Genomic DNA, 19,723 nt, shown 5'->3' on the forward strand with positions numbered 1-19,723 from the left:
GTCCTATCATAGTCTCCAAGTCTGACACAGTAACCTTCGACCCCGCGTGACAGATTTATGAATATTACAGGTCACTTTATTATCATTTAAGATTCGTAAGGTTGTCTCTATGGCAACAGATCGTACACAACAGTGGAAAGATCACATGGTGATGTGCTACCATAAAAATATTACAATGCGCAGTGTGGAAAAGTCAGCAAAACTTGAAGCAACACGAGTTTTCAGAGAAACCGGTACTTTGCGCTACACACAAACCGCGAAATATCGCGAACGCATCCGCACCAAGGCGTCGGGATTACCAAAACAACTTATTTATCAGTTAGCTTCAAAACCGAGACGCACGGACACACACGCGACGAGATAAAAATAGCGTTCAGCGAGAAATAAACCGGCTCAAACACACGCGAACGGCCGCCGAACACCTCCACAACTTCAATGCATGTCCGAAAAGCGCGGAAAAAGGGGCTCGGACGCGTTCGCCCAGCCGTCGCAACTCTTAAACGACAGACCCACGGCGTGCAACGTTGATGCAAAAGATGCACAAGCTTCGAAACGAGAGACGCGAGCGCGCAACATCACCCGGGCTGGACGCGTCGGACGGCTCGAGCGTTCACGTGCGCACCCAAACTTAAATAAAATCGAAAACGCGCGGACGGCTCGGCGCGTTAAAGTGCCGCGAGCGGCTGTAAAGTTGAGAGGACTCGGGCACGGTCACTCCGGGGCGCGAGTTCGCGCTAAACACACCTTCAAACAATAGTACGCGCAGTTTTAGAAAGTTGCGAGTCCGTAATAAGCACGGCGAGACTCTTTAAAGCGCGAGCAATTCACTTACTTTTCTCTCGCTTGACTATCAGAAGGGACGACAGCTCCTTTACCTTTGGCGTACATGCTGGATTCTGTTTTAAGACTTTTACCCCACTCAACACCTGTCAAAGAAAGCAGCCAGGAAAACGTTCTATCTCCATAGCTACCCCCTTTAGTGTTTTCCCTCCCCCTCCTCCTCTCTCCCTTTTTTTTTTTTTTTTTTTTTTTTTTACATCTCCAACATTGGCCACAAATCAGGCACAGTTTCTATTGGGGGGACTTGAAACAGGTCGCTGGTGATTTTTTTCCCTCTCTCGCGCTGTTCCAGGAATGCGTCCCGCCTCCCGCCGCGCAGGGAACGGTGGGGGCCTCTTAAAGGGGAACGCACGCTCTCTTCCAGTGTTTACTAGGCTCGGGGACTGATGTGGAAGAGACGCTAACATTGCCTCGGGCCTTCGTGTATGACTTTGAGCTTTTGAAAGTAAGAATTTACGCTTGTGTTCCGAGATTGCTGAGGCGTTTTATTGCTACGTTTTTTTGTATGTCCGGTCATCTAATTGAAGGTTTGTTGACAACTGAAATATGATGCGGTTTGGTTTGTAATATGCTGTCTGATTTTTATTTTTTTTTTTGTAATTTGGATTGTGTCTGTGTGCAATCCATTGAACACACAGCCTTGTTTTAATTTTTGTCAACAATTAAATATGGCACTCTGACTAAGATCTATTAATCATTACGAGTTAAAGGGGTAGCTGACCCAAAAATCCATATGAGTCAAGTGGTTTAATCCAAATATTGTGACGAGATAAGACCGTGTATTATGATAAACAGGTTTAATTCCATCTTTAATTTACATGTACATAGAACACAGCGAACATTAGTGCTGTTAAACCATTAATCGTGATAAATCGCATCCACAATGAAAGTTTTGGTTATATGTGTGTAAAGGCCCGTTCACGCCAAGCACGATAACTGTGAAGATAACAATAACTATATTTGCACTCACACCAGTGAACAATGTTGTGTGTTTATTATAAGCTCAAATGGGCCTGTCACTTTAAATTCCCAAGCTCCTGATAGCAGGACTGATTCTGATTGGCTGTCAATGTCCAGATGTAGAACGATGTTTAGAACTGTATTTTATATATATAATACACACACATGCATGTATATATTTAAGAAAATTTAAGAAAAATGTATGTATACACACACATATTTAATACAGTACACAAATATATTGTGTAAATAAAACTTTTATTTTAAATGATTAATCGCTTGACAGCGCGAGGAAATATCTAAACACCAAAACACTGTTCTAAAAAGTTTGCATTTGTGTTTCCGAGACGAACCAAAGTCTTATTTTTGACTTTTGGACAGCCAAAGAGATTAAACGGAGAGCGAATGGAGGCTTCATCTATACACAAGCGTCTTCTCCAATCCAGATCTCCGCAGGGTCTCCAGCTGCCCTTAAATATGCCCGTCTAGCGAAGTCAGAGGTTTCAATACGAATCTCTCTCCAAAAAATTGACACCAATATCGGGGGTTTCCATGTTCTTTTAAAACAGAACGTGGTGTCCTCGAATTAAACCCAAAGTATATTTTAGTTTTTACATACACTAGCGCATGCAGGCTAGCGTATGTATACTTTAGGGGTAAAATACTGGGAATTTGAGGAACAGGATTATGTATCGTTAGCCCTGGGACTCATAACAAAGACTTTACGGTTACAAACATGTGGAAAGAGTCAAATAGGGTTTGTCTGAATGCTTGTACTTCCTACGATTTAGAAACATACATAGGATACTGTGGGCAACGCGATCGGTGAATCATTTTCAATAAAAGGCAAATAAGCAAATAAGAGCCTAATGCATCATCTGAAAGATATGCCTCTCTGTTTTATCATCTTCATAAAGTCTCATTTGCTAAAAGAGCACGACTGGGGCAATGACATCAGCCAAGGCATGAAGTCTACTTTATGTAATCGCTAGTGTTTAGCGTTCGTGGTAGCTGGTGTTTCACCATTCTTGAAATTTAACTGTAAATATTCAAATGGTGACACTTAATGAGAACTGACACGTCCAGAAAAGTGATTTCCATGAGTCTATGGAACATCTTATGGCAGAAGCTACTTTAGCATCTCGTCATGCAGCTGGATCACTAGCGAAACGCTCAATGTCCTTCAGCTTTCCTGAATAATTATTTGTGTGTGTGTGTGTGTGTGTGTGTGTGTGTGTGTGTTTAAACTTGTTGTTGACATGGGCAACTAAATTTGGCCATAGTTCTTACTAGACAGACTTCTTTAGCTGTCTACTTAGCCTTAATGTTCTTAAAAATGAAGCTAAAATGTTATTAATGTAAAATCTAAGCCATTATTTACCATTTTTTTACAATGTTCCTCTGCCGCATAGTTTTTTTTTCCTCAGGTATGATCATTCCGTCATCATTTATTACTTCCCTGATGATGTTCGGAAACTAAAATAACTTGAGGGCGATTTGGATAAACTAGTCCTTGCAGAATATGCAGAAAAAAATTAATGAATATTGTGGTCTTTAGATTTTATTGATTTATTTCCTGGTTTTAGTTCGATTGCGTCGACGTAATTTGTTGGATGTCTGCTGCGATGAATAGCAATGAAATTGTTTAATGTAACCAGAAACTTTTAAAATAAATAATAAATACAAAAAAAAAACTAAGCATAAAGGCTACAAACATCAAATAATAAAAGTAATAATTTACATCTAAAATATATTGGCTAAACAAAAAAAGTGATGTTATTAAATTCTAATTAGGCTATATATTTTGTGCAAGTTTTGCAATTTTATATTACATTAAATTAAAACATTTTTTACAGTTATTTTATACTTGTCTTTTGCACTTAATTAATTACATTATAATATAAAATTAATTGCATTACAATTTTAAATTATATTTTATATTTATAATTTTTATATATGCAAAAAAATTTAGATTAAGTTGAGATCAACTATATATATATATATATATATATATATATATATATATATATATATATATATATATATATATATATATATATAATTTTTTTTAAAATTTATTTATTTATTTTAATAATATTTAAAATAATTAACCACAATAAATGAGCGCATTAAACAGAGGTTTAGGATAATAATATTCAAGCGCTGTTTCTGAAAGCTGGATGCTGTGGATCCATGAGAACGTGTGAGGCCCCTCAGAGAGGAAAGACAACCCAAAACACCCACAGGACCGAGCGCTCCTGTGACTCAAGCCTGACTCACGCCAGCCCTCTGATCTTTCACACTCCTTCACTCGGCCCCTCAGAAGTCTGACAGACCTTATTTATTGCCGTGGAATAAGGCGCTTAAATGAGGATCTTTAAGAGAGACCATGCGACTAAACACAGGGATTCGGTCAACGGCCAAGGTTACTGAGTTACTGTTGTTACTGTGACGCCTTCCACGTTGGATTTTTAGCATAATTTCACATACCTTTAAAGTAATAAGACAATACGACAATCAATATAATATAAATTAATAACAAATATAATAATGATATTTTATATTTCTAGCTTTTTATTAATCACATTAAATTAGTGTCTTAACTTCTGATATGTCATGTTCGTCAGCCTAAAATTACATTTTCAAATGTAATTTTTTATATAAAAAGTTTTTTACATTATATTTTTATAATTGCATGATATTGTTTTAAATATGCAATTGCATCAATTACATTTAGAGTATTAAATTGAAAGGCTTATTGCATTTTTGTTTGCTTAATTGCCTGCAAATATGTGAAACACTCATATATTCACCAATACACTAATATATATTCCATGCACGCCTTTGTAAATAAAAGTATTTTTCATGCAAGAGTATTGCTATGGATGTTTCTTGTTAGATTCAGTGCAGGTTATTATTCTTAGCCAGATGTAAATATCTGTCAGATTTAGCAGAGGAAGCCACGTTCGTGTTCTTGCGGTTCTGATGCAGAGTGAAGCAGAGGCATGTGTGCGGGCCTGTCCCTTTAAGAGCCCAGCTCCAGCTCCTGTGTGTGTGTGTGTCTCTGTGGGCTGATGCACGGTCCCATCACAGCACACTGCATGTGTGGGTGAACACATAGGTGTGTGTGTGTGTGTGTGTGTGTGTGTGTGTGTGTGTGTGTGTGTGTGTGTGTGTGTGTGTGTGTGTGTGAGGTAGAGCGAAAGAAATAAAAAATTAAAAGAGAGATGGATGGGTTTCACTTTTCTCCTGAAAACTTAGTGGGTGAATCTCTCACACACACACACACACACACACACACACACAAACACACAAAAACAAACAAGCACTGTATTTAAAACTGTAAAATAAAAAATAAGATAAAACAAAGGTAATGAGAATTTAGTGTAAAATCAGCTTAATGCAAAGAATGCCTTCAAACTGATAATAAAAACAAACACAATCTTAATCAAATGATGCTTTTGCAGATTAATGCAGATTAATTTTTTTTTTTCAAAAAATCCAAAGATAATTGAAATCAAGATAATTGAATACATTAAATATGTATTTATTATAAAACCGTAATCGTTTCTTAAATAATTAATCACGCCAAATTACCATGTTAAACTGTTAGGCCAAACCTTTTATTTTGCGCGACGTATTTTCGTCCATTACCGAATTACAGTAATGACAGTTTGACGAGGAAAATGACAAAATGTGCAGATGAATTCACTGCATTAGTGATTCGGTGATTGAACTAATATTAAAAGGTACTGCAATGTTTGAAAATAATTCATCAAACTTAATTAGCACGTCATATTAATGGCTATTTTTTTAGTCAATAAAGCTAATTGAGACACGCATATGTGTGTGTGTGTGTGTTCGCATTTTCACTATTGCAATAAAAATCAGGTTGACAAAACGTACTCAGCTGACAATTAGCTATTTATTAGTATTAGTATTATCGTTATTGTAAATATTTTTTACTTTCGAATAGATTTTATTTGTATCAAAACGCCTGTTTTTTGTTTTTTTTTGCGGTATGGTTTTGAGGTGAAACACGACCTGGCCGTGTTCGTGACTGACGAAGTGAATGAGAGCTATTGACATCACGGCACACAACAGAGTGATGTACATCAGACCTCCCCTATTCACCGTTCACTAGTGCACGAAAATCTGAATGGTTCCCATTATTTCTCTCTCTCTCTCTTTCTTCGCTCGCTCTCTCTTTCTGTCTCGCACAAAACCACCCACGTGTGTGCGCTTGCCAAACCTGCTTGCCCACACAGACGTGTGTTAAGTCTGAACCCCCCTAACAATCCCATGATCCTGTGTGCTTACAACCCTCTAGCGATGCTGCTGCCTGACCTCACCGTGCCTAGAGGGATGAGCGTGTGTGTGTGTGTGTGTGTGTGTGTGTGTGTGTGTGTGGGCACTCGGAGTGGGAAGGGATTTAAGCAGACGGGTAATGGAGGCTGTCACATCAGGGATCAGACAGTCTGGTCTGATACGGATGGAGCTACGGACGAAAGTGGAGCAGAACCCGTCCTTTTCAGAACCGCGTATTTTTGGCTTATTCATTTATTTAAAACGCAACTAACAATATGCAACGACTGTGCAACGACGACTGTTAGATATAGCATTTTCACACATAACAGCTCTCCACATCGCGATTTAACGCATACAAAATAATATCTGTCTGTACTGTGTATATTTATTACATATATTATGTATAAACGCATGTATACATTAAAAAAGGCTTATAAATATTTTCGAAATATATGCTGTATGTGTATGTCTTTACAAATACATAAGAATATATATATATATATATATATATATATATATATATATATATATATATATATATATATATATATATATATATATGTGTGTGTGTGTGTGTGATTTTGAATTTTGATTTTGAAAGGCTTTTTATAGTTAACTAAAACTAAAATCTAAACTATATAAAACTAGTTTTTTCTTGAAATAAAATCAAATACAAAATACTTTTTAGTAGCTAACCGAAAAGGCAAATAATTTCATGTACCTGATGCAGAATCCTTATATTAAAAAAATTTAAATGAAATTTAAATAAATCCATGTACTTTAACAATTAAATTCAATTTCTGATTTACATTTTTATGTTCCATTCATTTAATTTACAGTACAAGTCATTTCAACTTCATTGTTATTTTAAAAATGTCTTGTGAACTTAAAATAAAGTTGAAATTACGATACAATTATTTACAGCTCATACCATTTTTTACAGTGTAAAAAACCCTAAAACTAATAAAAACTCTCAGTTGCTTATTAGCATGCCTAATGTTAATATATTGACTGTTTATTGGTTCTGATAAAGCACATGTGCTACATGACCATAATCTACATCCCTATTCATACACGATATCTCAGCTTAACAACTACCTATACTATACTATACTAATTATTAATATGCAGCAAGTTAGGAAATGTATTATTAGGAAAAAAACACTGAGGAAAAAGTATGATATTCATAAAAACTATAGTAACTCAATGACACTATAAAAGTAGTTGTAAATTGGAAAAACAAAAATGTAAGAAGCCATTTTGTTTATTCCTAATCTAAGATAAACAGAACAATTTGTTCTGTGTGAATTTAAATGCAGACAAAAACTTGAGCCAATAACTCATCACCAGACAAAATGACTTATACTTACACTATGTGGACAAAAGTATTGGTACCCCACCCCATTTTCTGTTTTTTTTTTGGGGGGCTAATAAATTTCTGTCTCTGTTGCAACAGTTTCGGAAGAGACTTTTCTGTTCCAAAATTAAGAGCGTGCCAATGCATCTGTCCATATGCACATTTATGTATTTGGTAATTAGTGAAATAAACGTCCAAACAATATTGTGGTGATACAAAGGAATTTTCAGTCTTGAAATTTCACAAATGCTTCCCTGGTATTTTGATTTCCGCTTTGCATTTTGTGTTTTAAGCACTAAAGGAAAGGTTCATAAACATACTGGAAAATGTCCTGTCAGAAAAGTACCAGAACCAATTATTTCTCACTTTCTCCCTCCACCTTTTTCCACTTTCCCCATTTATCCCTATTTGGGCATAACGGTTTTACTCATTGAATTAATTTCAGTACTCAGAGACGCTAGCCAGTGATTTCATCGCTGTTCCGCTCAAAAAAATGCATTTTTGCATTCATTTCTGACGAAAACGATTTGGAAACATCAGATTTATGCTTTAATTGAACTCACGTCCAAATCATGTACGATTACGCGAAGCAATGGACCCAAAATTACATTTCAAAATCCTTGCGCTAATTTTGAAATTTGACTGAATTTTGAAACGAACAAGATTGCTAACGGATAGCTTTCTCCGCCGAGCCTAATTGACGGAACCACATGCAAATGTTCTTTTGCAGACATCACCATGAGAAACAAATCCCATCCGAATAGTGCCTTTGTCAGCTGTATGCTAGTGGAAGGAGCTCAACTTAGCAAAGGACTATGCAGTGTTTCTGCAAAACACCGGGGTCAACAAAGGGACAGAGTGAGGGAGAGAAAGAGAAAAACAGAGCTGGGCGGTAGATGGGCAGCATTGTGTTCCGCCCCCTGGCTCTCAGAAAATGACTAATGCTCCAGAAAGCAAACAGTAGTTCTTCTCCAACACCTACGCCAGCAGATGACAGATGACAATACTCAAGAAAATGAAAAACGCGTATAAATATAGTTCATGGACACGACTAGCTGTTTCGACATGGCATGCCTGGTGAGAACGGCTAAATTAAGCGGTTAGGGCAGATTATTCCTCATGCTCTGATAGCAGATGGATACGTGTGGAAAACTTCAACAATGGAATGGTTCATCTCATCCAAGATGTAGATGGGTTTTGCCTCTATGAGAACAGATTTGGAGAAATTACGCATTACGTCACCTGCTCACCCGTGTTTCCTCTGCAGCGAATGGGTGCCGTCAGAATGAGAGTCCAAACAGCTGATAAATATATCACAATAATCCACACGAGCCAGGAAAATCTGCATGTTTGTATGTTCTCCATAATATTTCTTTGTGTGGTGAAATAATCATCAGAAATCAAACAGTCCAAAACCGATTCTAAACAGATATGTATGCGATTTTATGCAGGAGGACAACAGGGGAAGTACTTTTTCACCGGAAGCTTTGACCGTAAATGACAATTTAAAGTTAAAAAGTGCCCCCCCGATTGGGGATTTTGAAAAATGGCTCTTTCATGCAGGGTGTAACACAGCTCTAAGTCTTAAATCTGAAAGTGCACCGCGTATAAAGTTTTTGTCTCTCAAAAGAAAGATTAGACTCTGAATCATTGAAACGAGTCACTTTTGAAACGAGTCCCAAGCCGTTTAACACTGGGGTCAAAATGCAACATTAGCATATTGGCTGGGAAATCTTGATTTTCATATTGGTCTATATGAAAACGTGAATTTATTCTTTGCCACTAGGTGCCGCTTTTCGAGCATTGAAAGCTTGAGAATACCGCTTTAAATGAAATCGACCAATCACCGCAGGTTAATGTCATGCAAAGGAGGGCTTTGGAAAAATTACTCATTAAATTGCTTGGAAGTCGTTGAGCAAATAAAGTAAACATAAATGCATATTATAAAATTTTTTAAATCTTTTTGTCAAGTCAACCTCTTTTGCTGGGGACTCTCAAAACCAAAATATAAACCTTTCATAACCCATAATGGGGCAATTTAATAATGGAATTGTTTATTACAAACACGACTGGAGATCAGCTGTTTGGACGGCACCCATTCACTTCAGAGGATCTTTAGAAATTTTTGTCCGATTTTCTCCTTCAACAACTTGAATTTGACATTTTTTGGCGATTGCTCGTGCAGAACGATTGCTTTGAATCACTTTCTCTATTAATTCGATTCACTTACTGAACCCGAAAAGTCATTCATTTTGTCTTATGTTGTGTTGTACTTGGGGCTCACGAGATCATAATTACTTTATTTACTGATATTACTATTCCCGTAAAACTTTAACAGAAATTAACAGGCACATCGATGCCTTTGCAAAAATCACAAATTTTTTAGTTTACAGTTTATCAGTTGAAGTCTATGCGTGAATGTGACTGTCATCATTAATCCAATGATTGGCTTGTCAAAATGTCTGTCTGTGTTTGGAAGGGTGTTAGTGGGCGGGTGATATGACCTACATATATGCACATGACTACTCATTAGCATAGCCCCCATAATCCTCCATCACGTAATAAATAGTGACTTGAGTCACACAGATAGGTCAGTGAGAGAAGGCCATTTACATTATTTACTCTGGCTCTTTGTTTGTCGTCAACTGCCTTATATCAGGCCAATACCAGATGTCTGTCTGTTGCTCTGTCTCTTTCTTTGTCTTTAGTAATCTCTGTCAGATGATAAAATATTGGCTGTTTTATTCTTCCGAAATAGTGAGATGTTTATGTTAATGAAATACACTATAGGCAGTGTTTTTTTAAGTTAGTGGATAATGCCTTCTGAGATTTTGCTGAATATATTTGTTTTCACATAATGGAGCTATATTAAATGTAAATTAGTTTAATACCAGTGGAAATATTAAGTCAGTTCTACTAAAAAGAGTCCTTAATTACCATCTATTTAAATAACGGAAACAAATACATATTTCTAATAAATCCACTCATTTAGGATGCATAGATAGATAGATAGATAGATTGACAGATAGATAGATAGACAGATAGACAGATAGACAGATAGATAGATAGATAGATAGATAGATAGATAGATAGATAGATAGATAGATAGATAGTGGATACATTAATTTTCTTATAATATGCATTTATATTTAACTAATTTGTTCAATGACTCCCAAACAGTTTGTTCAGTGGTTTGTGAGTTTTAATGCTCAAACAGCGGCACCTAGTGGCAAAGAATGAATGTACATTTTCATTCAGACCAATGAGAAAATCAAGTTTTTCCAGGTCCACGCACACAACAAGTGCTAAAGTTTTATTTTGACATCAACACGAAACGACTTGGGACATGTTTTAAAAAGAGTCAACTCTTTTTTTTGAGAAACAATAACTTTATACACAGGGCACCTTCAGATTTAAAACTTTGCAAGATGTTTTCATTCAATTAAAGCTGTGTTATACACTGGATTTTCAAAAATCCTTAATAGGGGCACTATATATAATATTACAGTATTAGTATATTCATATATTAGAAGTTCTTGGTTTACAATGCCATGCATGATATCACTATGTGCAAGCAGGGCCCATCAGAGGGCCCCCAAAATTTGCGGTTCACCACTGCGGGGGGTCTTTAGTGTTTTTAGGTCACTTGACCGAAATTGGTCCAGTGTTAATCTATTTCCTCCTTTTTCCCTCTGCAGCCCTTCCCAGTGCACTCATTAATCACAGACAGAAATGATAGATGTTGTGCACACCAGCAATACCATCTATTACTATGCATATCTCTCGCTCTCTCTCTTTCTCTCTCTATCTTACACACACACACACACACACACATTCTCCTTTGCAATGATGCACCACCAGAAAGATGCTGTGCTTGACATTAAACGCAAGAATGACTGTCCTAGCATAATGGTGCATTGCTGATTCTTCACAGTTGCTTCTCCAAACAGGGATAAGAAATCCTTGTCACTGGCACAGAATGTCATTTTCACACAGCGCTCAGCATTGAAAGAACCACTGAAATCAAAATGCTTTTGTTTATTAGCTTTGAGACCATCTGTACGCTAGCGTACTATTTAAAAGTTGACAGAATTATCTTACAAATCTTAAAATGTTTGTCTTGTACAGGAAGATGGGCCAAGAATATTCAGATTATATACTACGCCCACGTTATTGTGAAATCAAATTCTTCCTAAAATGAGAATGTCTCTTGCCGCTAACGCTCCTAATTTCTGATTAGCACTAGCAAGTACAGAAATAAATCTAAAAAGCTAAAAGAATTTTAATGTAAGCATAATCTGCTGGAACATTTATGGAATGGAATTCTAATGGAATAATGGAACATTAATGTAGTTTATTTTTATATTCAGCTGAGCGAAATCACATTTAGCTTTAGCGTGTTAGCTAACCATATCCAATTATGTTACAAGGACTCCAAAATGGCTTTTTAAATACTGTAAATATTATTTATAGGTTAATTCTTATTTTTAATGTATTCGTTTTCCAGTACAAGTACTAAACAATTGTTAAAACAGGATCAATTTAAAAGCTACACTATGGGATAATGCTCAAGCATTAGTTTAAAGTAAAAATCTGCCAGTGCTCATACACTCATATTCAAGATACAATCTATAAAAAAAGGCTCATGCAGTATCTGCAGTATTAGATATTAAGCGAAAACCAAATGATTAAAAGCTCATTTGCAAAGCATTATAAGTGAACAAATGTTGAAATATAAATCACTGGGCTGTCGATGAAGTATTTAATATTAGTAATGTGCTGTTTTCATCAATGTTTCATACTTTTCACATCCACCATCTTATTTTTTCCATTGCGTAGGAAAATCTGTGTTAGCGACTATGAAGTGCCGACATACTTTGTTTATCCAGTTGAAAACATGCACCATCTGTACATCATTCGTCCGGTACACATGCTCTTTCATGAGGTCTTTAAGATAATAAGATTAGTGTAAGGTTTATTTTCCACCAATGATCCTCTCTTTTTTCCTTCAGAGTACAACTGAATTGGAAGACCTGGATGCTTATACAGGGAGTTTGCTGGGTTGGCTAACACGTTTCCAATCAATACACACTGACTGATGGGTAATGTGGAGACTCTACTCTCAGGGTGTGATTGCGTGTTGTGTTCACTTAATGGCTTAATAGCTCCAGGGTAACTGAGCTGCCTTGTTGGCAGCAGAGATGTGTGGAAATAACCTTAATAAAATACAGAGGGATATGTGTGTGTATCTTTACTAGATTGGGACTAGGACTAGAGACGTTATAAAGAGGAAGTGTTAGACCATTCATGGATAAATGATCAGGAGAATTCGCAATGCTCAAAATCGGTAGATTTAGGGCTGGAAATTTGGTGTGTGTAGTACAACCAGCTTTTATTATTACAATGTGATATACATACGTTTTTTTTAAGAATTACTTACTGGATTTTTGTAGCACTATATGAGCTATAAAAAATAATGCTTCATTTATGTTACCATCGCTAATTTAAAAGGATATTTCACCCCAAAATTAGAATTCTCACATGAGTTATTCACACTCATGCCATTCCAAATTCGGAAGACTTTCGTTCACGTTCCAAACTAAAAAATTAAGATATTTCTGATGAAATCAGAGCTCTCTAACCCTCCATAGACAGCTAGGGAACTGCAATTATCAGAGCCCAGAAAGGAAGTAAGGGCTTTGTTAAAATAGTCACAAATTGAATAGTGGAAAACCTACCCAGAAGATACAACATTTTTATGTTCTTTGTGCACAAAATTTTATGTGAGATTTTTGAGAGATTTGGCTCTTTCCCAAGTGGGTCGTTTTTTGCCCACCTACAAGGAAATACTTGCATTTCCAAGATGATCACCAAGTAAACTGATGTGCCTCAAAGAGACTTTGCTAAGATCCAAATTATTGTGGAGTCTTCAGACATTGCACCAGCACCAGAAATAAAATCAACCCTAAGACAACACCTCTCTTTTTCTGCATCCCTCCCGTTCTCTTCTTTCATATTCTCCAGAGAGTGCCTCTCTTTTAATTCAGTGTGCTTGCCATGCTAAAACAAAAAAAAAAAGACATGCTCCCTGTGCTGAAGCTGTGTCCAATTACTTCGGTGGGGGGATGGGCACTGCAGGAGTGGAGAAGGATTGTGACCCGCAGAGATCCTACGTTCCGGAGAAGCCAGAGATAGGGAATCGTGTAGAGCAGAAGTGGTCTGTAAGGATTACTTACCACTGGCCTACTCTGTCTGGCCATAGAGCCTGATACGAGACAAGGAAATGTTAGGAAGTTAGGAAGTGTCAAACGTCCATACTGTCTGTACATCCTTCCATATCTCTATTTACACTTTGTGTTATGGGCAAGCCTGACCAACAGTCCCAAAGCAGCTATCTATGAGTCAGTTTCATGGCATACTTCTTTCCCAATGCTGGAAAATCATATATCTCGTCTACACCCATTGCTGCGACAACAATACAGAACGGATCGCAAATTAAAAATGGTTGTCATTTAATAACAAACAATGCCCAAATAGAGGACGTCCCAGGGAATTCTTCAGATGAAAGCATGTCAATAACGAGACCGCAACTTGCATCAGAATCTGGAGCGTGCATAACAATAATCATCTCAATATGTTGGGTTATGTCCAAAGAGATAAATCAAAAATAATTGTGCACCCTCTTCCCATTTTCCAAAGCTGAAGCTTGCAATTTAGGGCAACAATGCAAGACAAGAGGATGCAACATTCCTATTAGGATGTGGAGATTTACAGCATCATGATCCACATAAAATGATGGGCAAAGGGCACAGAGTCCAAACTAACCCAAAGACGGAAGGACTGGTAGGAATGTATCAACATTCAGTATTTACAGTCAATATTACATCCAGAGATAAGCCAAGAAAAAGCTCCCATGTTACCCACATGCTCACCTCTTAATAGTTTGTGGATAATTCCAAGCAGAAGTTTAACTTCCATTATTTTTAAAGAAGATGAGGTCTGTTAGAAAAGTTGCGTATGTGTTGCACTTCGATGATGATTCCGGGTTAGATCTGCCTTCTCAATTGCTTAAGAACTTGGCAAAATGACATTCAAATCAGTTTCTGCACAATTTTGGGTATAAAGGTGCACAGGTTTCTATCAGTGTGCCTGGAAAGTCGTGTTTACAAGTTCCCAGGCACGAGGAAGAACTTGTTTTTGGATTTGCATGGTTCAGAGCACTGAATCTTTCAAAAAAAAAAATAGTTTGAGACACTTAGTAGCAAGCAAACAAGATATTTTTGACCTCAAGTCTTGTTGAGTCAAGTCCGTTTTCTGAACGACCCTCCCTTATATGTCACGTAAATAAGCACACTCTGATTAGTCATTTTACTTGTCAGTCAGAGAGCTTTTTCCTGTCAAAGTGGGCGGTTCTTGGCTGGAATGAGATGTTATGCTGATACTCAAAAGTCTGGCTGCATGTGGCTTCGAGGAACATGCTTCTGCTGGAAGTGATCACTCATCAAATTCATCAAACGCTAAACTCGCGGTTAGCCATTCTCTCTCCACAAACACACAGACATACACACAAACAGCTTTGCATATATAAGCTCTATTCTCAAGCAATTTTCCCTGCGGATACATACATTTGTGTTTGACGCATATACAATGTGATTTTCAAATCACGTTTTACCGCATTTATTTGTCGAGCACTGCTAATCTGCCTGGTGTACCTTTACGGTAGGCCCTTTGCCAAATGCTGTCCTACTTTTCTGCAGTCCTCCAGAGGAGTCTACAATTTGAAGATGTAATGATGCATAGACAGTCAGGTTGAAGTCTTTATTAGGGTGGGCTAGGCAAAAGGCATCAAGGGCATGTAGTGGCTGCAAATGATAATGGGTACACCCTGCGATTTATATACACAATGTTATAATTTGTTTAATTTAACAGTTTGTGTGATGTTAAGACAGAGTGTCCAATCTAATACATAATACTTTTTAGCAAATGAAATCACAGACATTCATTGGCAATAACTGAAACTGTGATATTGTTTATGTTGGTAAATTACGAAAATCCCATTTGAATACTGCTATAGGCAGATCAGAGGTAAACCTCAGAGTCAGTGCAATTGCAGTTCTCTCATAAGTAATTGCAAAGATTTTTTCTTATGTTATATCTATCGAAAGAAACATATATCAATATCAGAGCTTCGGTGTGTAAGGCTTCGCCACTGCTGAAATGAGGCACTTGACTTTGACTCTGTAAGATTCAAGGATGGACCTTGTACTTGGCGAATGTTCTTATTCCAGTTCAACCTGTTCACGAGTCATTGCACAGAAAGTTGAGTTCTGAATGGTCAGTCTGCCCTTGTCACAACATGCAAGTCAGACATCAAGAAAGTTACTTGGCTTGTATTGCTGCGAGACCTGCAATACAGAGGCTGGGTTTGGTATACACATATGAATTATTTCTATTTTATTTTGTATTAATTGTTATATTAATTATGTATAGCCTATTACATATGTATTAATCATTTTACATTTTCTGAAGAAAATACAAGTGATGTTTGAATAATAGTTGCTAGGGCGTTCTGTGTGGTGATTGGGTGGATGTCAGACATTACTATGTAGGTGCTAGAGTATTGTGAGTAGTTGTTAAGGCATTACTAGGTGGATACTAGGGTACTTTGGAGCCATTCTAAATGCTTACCCTTAAGTTCTACATTTTCTTTGTTTTGGTCAGTGTAGTTTGCATATTACATGCACATTAACCCAACTAATTGTTTTAACCTACAAAAATATATCCTGTTAGTTCACTCAAAGTCTTTGATTTTGCTGCATTTCGGAAATTGTGAAAAGCAATAACTCGGGGTACATTTATACAATCATTTCAGTTGTATTTTTCAAAGGTTTTGCAGCTGAAAACATTGTCAAAACAAGCCCTATTCACATGGATTTCCAAAAACGAGTTAAAAAAATGTATTATTCAAGCCAGGCCAGTAGATGGCGATGTATCTTTGTGAAGACTTGTGTTTAAAAGGTTATTTAACTGCTTGTAAAAAAAAAAAAAACTAAATATGTTTACCTTGTTGTATTTATTTACATGATAAAGCATATTGGTAAGATATCAGTCAGATTTTGGACTGCTATACGTACATCATTCTTTATTTTTACATTTGTATTTTTTTCATAGATTGTTCAAGTAAACAGAAAATAACAGTTATCCGGCAATAAATCCTGAAATGAATTCTGGGGCAATGCAAGGCCATGAAGGACCCAACTGTTGTATCCTCATGATAAACTAAGGGCGAATTTGAAGGCCACGTTTGAAAAAACCTTCAAATTGGGACAGCCTTCGTCATGCTAAGATGACGCAATCAGCCTTCAAATGCGCCCTTCGAAAGATGAAGCCTTTGAATTGGAAACAGCTACGGACTGAAATATAATACATATGCAAATGATTTTACTGTTTCCGTTGCAGTGCACATAGAGAAACGGCAATGGTGTCGCTTCCAAAAATTTGCAATTTGCCACCCATTTTCGAAAGTGTACTTTTAGGCCCGCAAAATTGCAACTGTTGTGTAAATAAATGGCGAAAACGCATCCATCTTAGTTGAAAACTATGCCATGTAGACACCCTACGGTGGCCCAGTATTGCACTACCACAAAATTTTAAAAACACAACAAAATACACAATGCATAGGACTATATTTGTTGTGTTGTCCTAATATCATTGCATTGGGGCTTGTTTCTGTTGTCTTGCAGCATTTTTCTGTTGCGTTGTGCTAATATCCTTCTCTATTTGAATGACAATTATGCAGCATACTATTGAAAGTTGCTGACATAGACAGCTAACTCCTTTCACACAGGCACAGAACGTGCTAGTTTATAGTCTGTGTGGTGTGTTCAAGTGCAGCCTTTTGGTCCAGACGCGGCCAATGCTACTCGGCTTCCGTCGACGCTAGTTCTTTGAAATCTGTCCCGTGTGTCCCAGCGTTTAGTTTTACCCTCCAGTCTAGATCTCCAATGGGTTGTAAACTTGACCAAAGACCAGTCTTTCATGAGGAGGCAGTGGAAAGTGTATATTTCCACTGCTGACTTTCACAGCATCAGGAGACAAGGGCGGAGGTGGTTACGCATTAGCGGGCTCCTAATTAATGCAGAATTTGAAGGTGGGGGAGGAGCTAGGGTAATTAGGGATTAAACAGGGGTTGTTATGTTGTTCCTATTTGATGGGATTATTTACACACCAGGTTTTAATCACCGCCGTCCAGATGTCATTGAAGACACAACCTTTAGCCATAGCTGAGTGGTTGTTGGGAGTAGACCTCTCAACCAAACCTTTCCTAATTACCTCATTTGGCCTTTCCTCTCCGGAGCTGTTCTCAGGTTTTAGTGCATACGTGGTTCAGTGAGTTGGCTCCATTTCTCCAGTGCTTGTTTGTTTTTAACACCTGCACGTTTCCTCAAAGGAGTGATCGCAGGACGCTGATTGCAGTCGGAGCGGTCTTGTAAGCTGGACTACACTACAATGACTTTTCTATTTATAAAAGCTCGAGGAACACTGCAAATGCCGTGACACGCTTGTGGCCAAATGTCAACACTGCCTCGTAGTCGATCGAAACTGACAATCATCTACAGTATTTAACACATCTCTCTGGCGAGTACCACTGATGCGTAATAGGGCTGCCAGACGTTCAGGTACTTCAGCAATCTGATACCGGAATAAAAAGGTAACAATACCAATCTTGTTGTATCGAATACTGACACCATTCAGCACCTGATTGATATTCACCTGTTTTTGAACACTCGGCAGTGTGTGCTGCAGGAAGAACGGACGATGGGTGGTCCGTGGCGTCTACAGTCCCGCCCCAACCTATCCAATGTGCTGAGATTGTTTTCTAGGGGTCCATTGTACTTCAATCCCATGCTGTCGAACCTGTCTGTAGCCGCTTCTGTTTGTCAATATTTGCATGTAGGATGATGTTGCCAACAACTCCATATCCCATCCCCCGCCCTCCTTCTTTCTCTCAACTGTATCGCATGTGTCAGTAAGGAGCTAATCCGCACAGTCTATTTGCCCCCTTGTTTTGTTTGGTTTCTAATTTCGCCGCTGTTGGAAAATTACACATAATTGCAGCCTACAAATGCTAATGCTCCCCCCCTCATCCACCCTACATCTACACTGCTTAAAGCCCCCCCCCCAATGCTTGTCACTTCTCCTCTGCAGCCAGTAATTGTTAGTGTTGAAGAAATTTTTCATCCTCAGTAGTGGCTATCCAAACACACTCGAAAGAGAACACCATAATACACTGACTGACAGAGGACAGTGTAGGTTTGCTTTTGCATTGACACAGCAAAACCACAATGTATTCACTGTAAGATACAAGATCACCTAAGTGAGGTCATACGCACATCAGTGTACGATGGTGTGAAATGTCAAATTTAAATGGATAGTTCACCTTATAATAATTTAATAAGTCTCAGTATTTTCATTTATGAAATTAAATTTACAAAAGGAGATATTTAGCGAAATGTTCATGCAGCTCTTGTACATACATGTCAAGCCTACAGACAAAACAAAAGCGCACCAAAAATCGTCTCATTTGGCTGTGCCAAGTAGTTTAATGCTGTGAACGTCATCAGTTTGCGTCAATGACCCATCAGCCCGTGCTATCTATAGTTTCATGACAGAAATTGGCATTTACCAAAAAAGTATTTATTATATTTGATTAGTTGTTAATGATAAAAATACTGGCCCATTCACTATAATCTAAGTTTTCTGAAGCTGCGTCTTTAAATAAAAAAGTCACTGAGACTTTCTAAATTTATTTGCTGAAAATAGTTTTCACTGTTGCTTGCGCGTATTAAAATTTGTAATTTTATTTTGAATCCATTATAATGTGAACCAGTTGAAGATTTGACTTGTTAACTTTAACTTAAATAATTTTTTTTTAGTTTGAGATCATACAGTAATTGGTGCACCCCCTGCAGTATCAGAGCAGACCCCCTACGGGTTGTGGACCCCCTGTTGAAGACCCTTGGTCTATGATATTCTGGTCCCTAGATATCTCGCTGTCACATGCACATTTTTAAACTTGGCATCATACCAGCTTTGATGTCAGTGATGCCAAACGTTATTGGTTCGTGCATGTTGCCTTTCTAATTTTCACCCATTAATTTTGGATATATTGAACTAGTACTAACGCTCTACGATACAATACGACGGTTTCAAAAAAGCGCAGTCCAAACATTCTTTCTCCTTTTTTTTGTATATTAA

General features: G+C 37.5%; 2 protein-coding genes and 1 long non-coding RNA gene across 5 annotated transcripts in view; 1 reads left to right on the forward strand and 2 right to left on the reverse strand.

Moving 5' to 3' along the window:
* The window catches only part of ssbp4 (single stranded DNA binding protein 4), a 51,075-nt gene extending 50,093 nt beyond the window's left edge, over window positions 1–982 (reverse strand). Inside the window, exon 1 of the mRNA XM_043223307.1 lies at window positions 833–982. Within this exon, the coding sequence (XP_043079242.1) occupies window positions 833–888 (56 nt within the window). The 5' untranslated portion in view covers window positions 889–982. The remainder of the gene's footprint in view (window positions 1–832) is intronic.
* Window positions 1–19,723, reverse strand: part of LOC122327734 (CUGBP Elav-like family member 5) — a 1,183,696-nt gene that overhangs the window by 660,562 nt on the left and 503,411 nt on the right. The window lies entirely within an intron of this gene.
* LOC122327758 lies at window positions 1,218–12,690 on the forward strand. The gene is made up of 3 exons (XR_006247711.1): window positions 1,218–1,285; window positions 12,305–12,389; window positions 12,478–12,690. It is a non-coding gene; the product is annotated as an uncharacterized LOC122327758 (long non-coding RNA).

Source organism: Puntigrus tetrazona, chromosome 22 (assembly GCF_018831695.1).
Source record: "Puntigrus tetrazona isolate hp1 chromosome 22, ASM1883169v1, whole genome shotgun sequence".
NCBI lineage: Eukaryota > Metazoa > Chordata > Actinopteri > Cypriniformes > Cyprinidae > Puntigrus > Puntigrus tetrazona.